Source organism: Adiantum capillus-veneris, chromosome 18 (assembly GCF_014529385.1).
Source record: "Adiantum capillus-veneris isolate H3 chromosome 18, ASM1452938v2, whole genome shotgun sequence".
Classification (NCBI taxonomy): Eukaryota; Viridiplantae; Streptophyta; class Polypodiopsida; order Polypodiales; family Pteridaceae; genus Adiantum; species Adiantum capillus-veneris.
The window spans coordinates 52195715-52204608 of NC_140948.1; the positions used below are offsets into that span (position 1 = coordinate 52195715).

The window sequence follows — 8894 nt, forward strand, 5'->3', positions numbered from 1 at the left end:
ATTGATTATAATATATGCCCAACAAGGAAGCGAGAGCAAGCGCTCTCACTGTTATTTAATGAATGTGAAGTGATGGTTTTTAGTTCTCTCTAAGTGCAATGGCGTATGCTTGCCTGGAGACTAAGTAACACAACATTTAATGAAGGGGGTGAGAGGATCGATGGCTCAAAAGTGTACGGCGTAATCTTGAGTCGGAATAAATCCATCTTGAGCCAGGACTCGCCAACGCGAAATGGAGGCATACGAAACTTGGGAAACACAAAAATCAAGGTTACATAAGGGCTCGGCCAGTCGATTTTGAACCCACAATCTTGCACCCCATGCTTTACGACACATGGACTAACCACCTCACCCGCACCCACATGATGTATCCCTCTCCATTTGCATGATCTCTTATTGTGACCCAACATGCTCTGTTCGGGTTTAGGAGGTTTAATTTGTCCCAGGTTTAGTTTTAATGTGACGTTTGCGACTGCAAATGCCCTGGCTTTCATGCTGGGACTTGTAAGTAGTGGATCCCATCACCACCCCTCATTAAATGTGTTGTGTTATTTAGTCTTGAGGGTATGCTTGCCTCTTGAAGGCACGTTACATTATGCAAGAAGTTGATTATGGGTGCGCAAAAGCCATTGCTAATAAAAATGACTTTTGAATTTGGATCACTTTTATTCCAATTACAATGAGAGGTCATGCAGTTGTGCTTATAGTAGTCAAAATGTATGCACATAATGGCATGATAGTCCTCTCTCTGCTATGTTGAAATGCAATAGGTATATGCATACTGATGCTTAAGATGGACAAAGGACAATTGGCCTAGCGGTAAAGGCGAGGGGCTTTAAGTGCACCCTCTATGGTTCAACACTTGCAACATGTGGGTGTGAGTATATGGGCACAATCTCATAAAACTAGAATTTTAAGAAGGTTGGGAGAGAGAGAAAGACCCGCGGGGGGGGGGGGGGGGGGGGGGGGGGGGGTGTGCTTTTGGCACTTTGCACAAGTAGTGACCAAACGCATGCGCACGCGCGCGCGCGCGCACACACACACACACACACACAGAGAGAGAGAGAGAGAGAGAGAGAGAGAGAGAGAGAGAGAGAGAGAGAGAGAGAGAGAGAGAGAGAGGGAAAATAATATCTTATCTTGCCCCTATAAGTAAGTAGAGGAACAAAGCCTCTTTATCCAAACTTTGTAGCATGTTAAAACTTGCAATTTTCTGATAGACACCTGAAAGAAGAAAAAGCGCCTTTCCCCATCTATGCATATTCCAGATGAACAACTCGATCCACCCAAATCCCATATAGCAATAAAACATTCAAGATTTGACCAAAAGGCCCCTAAGAGACTCTCCTGCTCTCTAAAGTGACACAAGCATGGTGAGAGGGTTTCAAGGGCCATCATCATTTTGGGCACCATGGGAAGAATCGGAGCCGTAGATTTGGCAACCCAAATTTACCACACCACCTCGACTACTCGAGTTTTCTAAATGGGTCCACATTTACGACATCAAGCTGATTCCCATATATTTCAAAGGTGAAGTGGCTAGGGGATTGAGTTCCCAAGGGAATGTCTCTAGTTCAAGTTGTGGGAGGTTGAGGGTAGGTGCCGCTGGAATTTACTTTTTTTGCCCGAATTGAAGGATGTGTTCCCGATTGACACATTTGCATCGGACAGCCCTCGTGCTTCGAACGTTCAATCCCCTCACCACATGAGGAGAGACTCGTACCCAAAAACTCCCATTAAGAAAACTTCAATGCTTAAAACCTTGCATAACATTACACTACGTTACAAGTGGCAGTGATCTAAAGGCTGCAAGACCATAATAATGGCTTCCAAGCAATTCATAAGAAATGGGCAATTTGGGTGCAAATGATGAACATAATTGATGTCCGTTGTTGGGTGATGAAGCTAAAGAGCGTATGGGATTATTGGGGCGATGAAGGAGGACATGCGCTAGTTGCGAGGCGGCTTAGTGGGAGGGTGGGTGGTCGCGGAGGCGTAATCTACGTGGTCCACCATTAGCCATCTGAGGGCCTGCTGCCGCCGTATCAATATGATCGGATGTGCTCCCCTCTTCTTCATGTGAGTTAATTGCTTCTGCAGAATGCACAAATTATATATTAATTGGAGATCTAGTAACCCATTCCAAATATCAATATAGAGCTGCCCAAATTAATGTTTATATTCAAAAAAAGATTTAGAAATTTTCTCATGTAGTAAAAGGAGTCACCAAAAATATGATATGCTCGAGAGGCACTGCATACCTAGCTAGCTAGGTACGATTGGGGGCAGGGGATAGTCGCCCCCCCCCCCCCCCCCCCCCCCACACCCCCCACCGGCCGGTGGTCCCCTACCCCACATCGTACCTAGCTAGGTATGCGGTGCCTCCCTCACAGAAGCTCATGATGTTGAGGTAAGTCACAATGTGGGAAATATTGTGAGAATTTGTCCAAAACTTCTTGTGATTACATGCAGCAATGCTTAACAATATCATTCCCAACTAAATTACCTGCTTAGGCAGCTGCTTGATAGAAGGACCCTCCATTTTATTTAGTCTGTGAATACCCTCAGATTTAATTCCTGCATCATTAACAAAGAGAAGGATGTAATTATAACACACACACACACAGAGAGAGAGAGAGAGAGAGAGAGAGAGAGAGAGAGAGAGAGAGAGAGAACCTGCGGCAGGTAGCTCTTTACGAGCAGCCGTAGACACCACAAGCCATGCAGCGAGCAGCAAAATCAGCAATATATCGGGCTTCAATATTATACTCCTCATGCCTTCCTCTCTCTCTCTCTCTCTCCCCAAGGTCCGCATACGCAGAAGTGCGTTGCTGCTCATATATGATGTAGGCTCGTACTCGGTGGATATGGAGGCACTAAATGCTGAAATGAGCGAGAAGGAGAAGAGGGGGATGGTCCAGGCTCAGGCTCTTCCATCGCGTCAAGGTGGGTGTGATTTGAGAGTGACTCCTCAATTGTACACCCTTTCCCTTTCGTTGGCTAGATTCACAAGGCCCCCCAAAATTTATTAGACTTTGTTTCTAGTGAAAGAGGCTTGCAAGTTGTGTGTGTGTGTGTGTGTGTGAGAGAGAGAGAGAGAGAGAGAGAGAGAGAGAGAGAGAGAGAGAGAGAGCTCACACAAGGAAGAGGCAATCCTTCTTAGAGCACACAGCATAGGCACATGGAAGGCCAAAGAGGAATGATATTGCTTGCTTTCTGAATTAAGATCATCTCAAAGGACTTTACTAGTGAGAATGCTCACCTTCACAATGTTTTTTTCACTATGGGCAAGCTTGTGCGGTTAAGCTTAGGACATATTGTGTGTGTGTGTGTGTGTGTGTGTGTGTGTGTGAGAGAGAGAGAGAGAGAGAGAGAGAGAGAGAGAGAGAGAGAAATCATTATTGTCTTGGAAGGTCAAATATGTTCTATGGGATCACATATTCTTTACCCAGAGTCCAATGGAGAGGTTGGGAGAGAACGACTTTTGATGCTTTAATAGTGTGGATAAGAGGGTGGCACCCAAGAGTCCAATGGAGAGGTTGGGAGAGAACAATGACTCTTGATGCTTTAATAGTGTGGATACGAGGTGGCACCCAAGAGTCCAACGAAGAGGTTGGGAAAGAAATGTATGCAGGGAGTGGTCTGGGCTAAGAATGTGAAGAAAGCTAGCTCAAATATGATCAAAAGCTATGCACTCAAGTAGGTATGATGCTCAGCCTCCAAGGGGCACAGTGTGCATACATGAAGGAACTCTTCTCTAGTGCTGGAAATGCCTTGTCTCTCATCAAAGGGAGTGGGAGCTCAGCTTGATCGTTGCTATGCTATGGATTGTAGGTAAGGCATAGGTTCAAGATGTATGGGTGTGCCTCTTCTTTCAGAGAAAAACATGTTTGTGAAATATGAGCAATGTATGTCATCATGAAATGCCTAAAGTGCGAGCCTCCACATTTTTCCCATGCCGGGATACACCGATGTTAAAGAAAACCACCCCCTCATTCACTATGGGCTCTAGTAATGCATCATGAAGTAAGCGAGTTGTATTCCATCTTCTAAACCACGGCTTGATGACTTGCATCCATCATTTTTTTTTTAAGTGCTCAATTGAGATTGAACTGTAGTAAACACATAAGGTTACAAACTGCCCTGTCATATCCTTTGCACATGGTTCTCCAGAAAATAATACATGAAAGAGGGATGCAACTCTTCGACTACACTTACATGTGAAGCTTGCAATTTTAGTTTCTTTTACACAAGAGTTTCCACTGACACATTTCCAGAACAACATTTGTCCTCAGAGGATCTCACCTCTTTTGAAAAGGTAGCTCATTTCGGGAATGCACTCAACACATTAGCTCTTACTATGCAAATATCCGGCACAAGATCCATATTGTCAATGTGTCTAGATCCCATAGCTAGGTCCTCTCTAAAGAAGGGAGTTCCCAAATGTGTGTACACCCACCCAGTGCCCGTGAAAACTATGATTTTTGAAAAACCCCAAAACAAGTGAGTGAGGCATCATTCAGGTGTTTTCATTTGATACACGTACCTTTGCCCATACCTCTTCCTTTGCCTTTGTCCTCGGCATGGATGAAACCAAAGAGTAATCTCCAAAGGAAAGCTTTATCTATCTCTTCACATTTGGCCTTCGAGATGTTTCCAACTACTTGGCTCCATTTGCTTGCAGCCCACTTCTTGGACTAGATCTTGTTGAGGTGATCTATCCATATTGTTGTAGAGTAGAGTTTTTCATAAAGTGAGAACTAGTCTTGAGCAAGAAAAATAGTCTTTATCCAGGCCATTTCCAAGCTTTCCAATCAAGTGGTGTGGAGAAGGGAGGAAGGGTAAGGTTTAAGATTTTTTCAAGTAGTCTTCCAATGAGGATTTCCTCTTGCAGCGAGAGATTGGTGCAGAGCTTCACATGTTCAAAGGAATGACAATCTCTTTTTTGATAAGCCCAAAGAGAATCCAAGGTGACATAGCCCTTTTTGTTAAGATTCTTGGCTATTTCAATCCAATGGTTAATAAGGCCCAAGCCTTCCATAATGGGACCCCATGGAGACCAGTGTCTAGTCGTACCTTTCTAGTACCTTATCTCTTCCTTCCACTTGAGGGCATCGGTAGCTTTACAACATTTCTCAATAAACTTCATAGTAAAACCACCTACTTGAGCCCTTACTCTGAAGGGGGGGAGAAGTCTATTTTGTATATTGAGTCTGGACCATGAAGCTCCTTTAAAGCTGTCATCTCATGCGAGCTACCATTACCATTTCCCTTGCTAGCATCACGGCCCAGCTCTCTTCTAAAGTAGCAAGGGTGTAAAAAAGCTTGGCACATAAAGCTAGATCATGAGTGACAGAGTCAAGGATACCAAGTCCACCCTAAGTTTTTGGTTTAGCAATAGCCACCCATTTACCCCATTGCCACGGTTTGCTAGTGAAAAGTTTATTTCTCCAAAAAGAACTCCTTGATTGGTATCAAGGAGTTCCAATTTTTTCAGGATAATTGTAGGAATGGTGATATGAAGGTTATATACGGGATAAAGAAGGTGCTAATTATCACAGCTCTACTGTAGAAGGGAGTCACGATGAATTGCCAATGCTTCATCTTTCTTTTTAATTTTTTCTTAAACCCAACCAAAAGCAGTCTTGTGGGTAATTACTTCCCCAACGGGCACCCCTAAGTGACAAAAGATGTTACCTCTCTTCACAATCTCTTCACTCCACCCGAAGAATCAAAATTGTCTTCTTCTGTCAAAGAGATAAGCCTTAATTTTTCTATTTTGCACTGAGATCCTGACGCTTGGAAAACATCTAGACAATCTACAAGGTTTGTCTAATATTATTCTCATCTTCTTGGAGGAGGAGCAATGAGTGATCAACAAACATCTTGATAAGAAATTGTTTGTCATTCTGGATTTGAATCCCTTTGTATCCTCTTGCTCCAACATAGAAATAAGACGGTGGGGTGAAGGCTACAAACCAAAGTGGGGCCAAGGGGAACCCTTGAAGAATGGATCTCTTGCCATCAAGGCAGCCAACTATTCTTGAATTGAAAAGTAGTACTTAGGATCTCCCTTCCCCAAGAGTAATTACAACTTGACAGATTCGTGGGGTGAACCCCAAAGTCTGTAATGTTTCTTGTAAAAATGACCAAGTTATCCTATCATACACCTTATCTAGGTTTAGTTGCAGAAGGATACATTCTTGTTTCTTGAACGTGGCATATTCCATACCTATCATGGATGCCAGGATATTGTCATAAGTTGATCTTCCTTTAATAAAACCATGTTGGTGGAGAGAGATGACATCAACTAACACAAGGGTCATCCTTTCAGCAATGAGTTTAGCCAACACCTTGTATACCACTGTCATCATTCTAATTGGTCTCTAGTGTTTGGATTGAGAGAATGCTAGTTTCTTGGGGATGAGTTTAATTATTCCTTTCTTCACCCTTGATTCAAGTATACCTTTAGTAGAGGCTCTGTTAACCATATGCAAGAAAGACGGACCCAAGATCTCCCAAAACTCTTGACAAAACTCGCGGCCATGATGCCATCCCATCTTGGTGACTATTTTGTGCCCATATTTTTGAGTGTCCTCTGGCATTCATCCACGGTAAAGGGTCTCTCCAAGTAGCTCGCTTGATCAGAGTCCACTAATGTTGGGATGGCAAAAAAAATCTCCTTTCCAATGATTTGGATGAGGTGATCAAGCATCACTTTTCCCATCTGATCAGTGTTGTTGATCTAGACTCCTTGGTTGTCGATCAAGAAAGAGATGGCAGCTTGACGTTTTCTTAACTTGATCATTCTGAGTTTTTTTTTTGTTAGATTCCTCAATGTTAATGCACCTCTCCTTGGCTTGAAGCCTTAGGAGATTAGTCTCCTCCATTTACCTTTGATGCAATGTCTACTTGATCTTTAGTCATTCAGTGTGATCTTGGTTTGAGGCCTTACCTTGCATTTTCTTATGGCCCAGCTCCTCAAATCTAGATTTGCAAACTAATATTGCATGATTAATAGCCTTTTTGAGCGTATGAACTACTCTCTTGATTGCACTTTGGATTTTTTTACTATATATTTTCCATGCATCACTCCTTTCCAGGGTGATGTCCTGGCTCAGTTCTTCCATAGCCCTATACACCAAAGCCTTGAAGTGAGCATCTTTGAACATATTTGGGTAGGTGATAAGTAATTTCTTGGCACCTTGTAGTTGATGTATATCCTCTAAAGAAAATGCCAAGGTTCCAAGAAGAGGAAAATGATATGAGATCTTTTCATTCACAAGGACTTGTATATGCAATGAAGAAGGCACCCAATCATCACTATGAGAGAAATAGTCTGTCAAGCATGGAGGCAGACTGGGAGGATTGGAGACTTTGTTAAGTGAACTCCGCATCATCCTTCCAAGGGCCACTCTTCCAGGCATCAATCAGAGCCCATTTATCCTCTAGGAAAACCTATTTCTTACCCCCCCCCCCCCCCCCCCCCCCCCCCCCCCCCCCCCCCTTCAAGCCAGAATGCTTGAAGGGCCTTGCCTATCTTGTCTTGAACAAACCATATTAAAGTCAAAATTCCCCTCTATTTGTAATAGAGGGAGGTCATTCCATAGCATCATCCTGAGTTTGAAGTCATTAGGAGTGTAAATGTTGACAATAGTGAGCAAGCTATTATGTACCTTAATAGACACCACAAGAGCCCTTCCATACGGGTGTTGAAAAACAACCTTAGGCTCCAAATACCCATGGAATCTTGTCATCACTCCACTAAATCCATCAGGAGTGGTGCCGTAAAAAGAAGTAGTTCTCCAAGCGTTTGTTTTCTTGGATCTAATGCATCAAGGTCTTGTTCTTGCAGATACCAACATTTAACATCTTTTCTCCTCTTCATGCGCTACCAAATATTTTCTCGCTTCTCTTTCATTCTTATGCCCTTGTTGGGCCCTCTGTTTACCAAGCCTACAATCTTATTGTAATGATAGTGAGAACCACGGGCGTAAATGTCCTAGCGTGGGACGGAGTCGATCCGGCTAGTGCATGGAGGCTATGAGAGGTTGTCAGACTCTCGAAAAAAAAATTCAATCCCTACTTATCCAAAACAACACTCAACCGCATGTCAGGCAGCAAAAACCAGTTACGACACCGCAAGGAAATCTCATCATTTCACCAAGCAAACAAAGTCCAAACGAGACGAAACTTATAGGACGGGTATACAAAACCTAAGATCACATACCCATATGACCAAATTCCCCTTGTGGCCACTTGCCAAAGTCACAATTAATAGTTGCAGGGAAGATTTGACCTAACCGTTTTTAATCCAGAATGCACCTATTAGCAATGATGCCCTATTACCCCTCCTCTGCATAAAATATAGTTTTGATATGTAAAATGTGAGTTATGATTAGATTTAAGAAGAGGTTAGTGACAAAAAAATCAAAGATTCATCATGAGAAACTTACAATTCCACGTAGAGCTTTCACCTTGTGAATGCAATGCAAGAATCAACACTTCAAACAGACCATCGAAGAGGGAGATATAAGCTTCAGAAGGAAGAGGGAGAATAAAATGTTCTATGTAAAAGCATGCCACTTCATTATCCAAAGTAAAACTCAAAAAACCCTTACAAAAGTTGGCTTTCATACCTTGCCATAAGGTTTAGGTCAAAAATAAGGAATTGAGAATTAGAGTTACAATACGGAAGCTTATAGCCCCACCAGAATAGACTCATAATTACATTTTCAGTAAAGTACTTTCTTGTAGAATCAATAAATTACAACGGCTCATGGCTTTAATTGTCCAGAGTGTATGAAAAAATAAAATAATACATCCTCATTGTGTCGCCAGATCATCCTATGTTAGTTAAGCTGCTAACATTACCCTCCTCTGTCGTCCACTAC

General features: G+C 42.7%; 1 protein-coding gene across 1 annotated transcript; it reads right to left on the reverse strand.

Annotated features, from left to right (window-relative positions):
* Positions 1 to 1736: 1736 nt before the first annotated feature.
* On the reverse strand, positions 1737 to 2886 carry LOC147435659 (uncharacterized). The gene is made up of 3 exons (XM_086488013.1): positions 2677 to 2886; positions 2507 to 2577; positions 1737 to 2094 (listed from the first exon to the last, which is right to left on the reverse strand). The coding sequence occupies exons 1-3, from the start codon at positions 2837 to 2839 to the stop codon at positions 1951 to 1953; spliced, it is 378 nt and encodes a 125-aa protein (XP_086344139.1). The 5' UTR covers positions 2840 to 2886; the 3' UTR covers positions 1737 to 1950.
* Positions 2887 to 8894: the final 6008 nt, after the last annotated feature.

Coding starts and splice junctions, on each gene's coding strand:
- LOC147435659 (XM_086488013.1), bottom strand. CDS start 2,839: ATGAGCAGCAACGCACTTCTGCGTATGCGGACCTTGGGGAGAGAGAGA. Junction 2,578..2,676: donor TAAAGAGCTACCTGCCGCAG/GTTCTCTCTCTC, acceptor TTAATGATGCAG/GAATTAAATCTGAGGGTATT. Junction 2,095..2,506: donor TCAAGCAGCTGCCTAAGCAG/GTAATTTAGTTG, acceptor TGCATTCTGCAG/AAGCAATTAACTCACATGAA.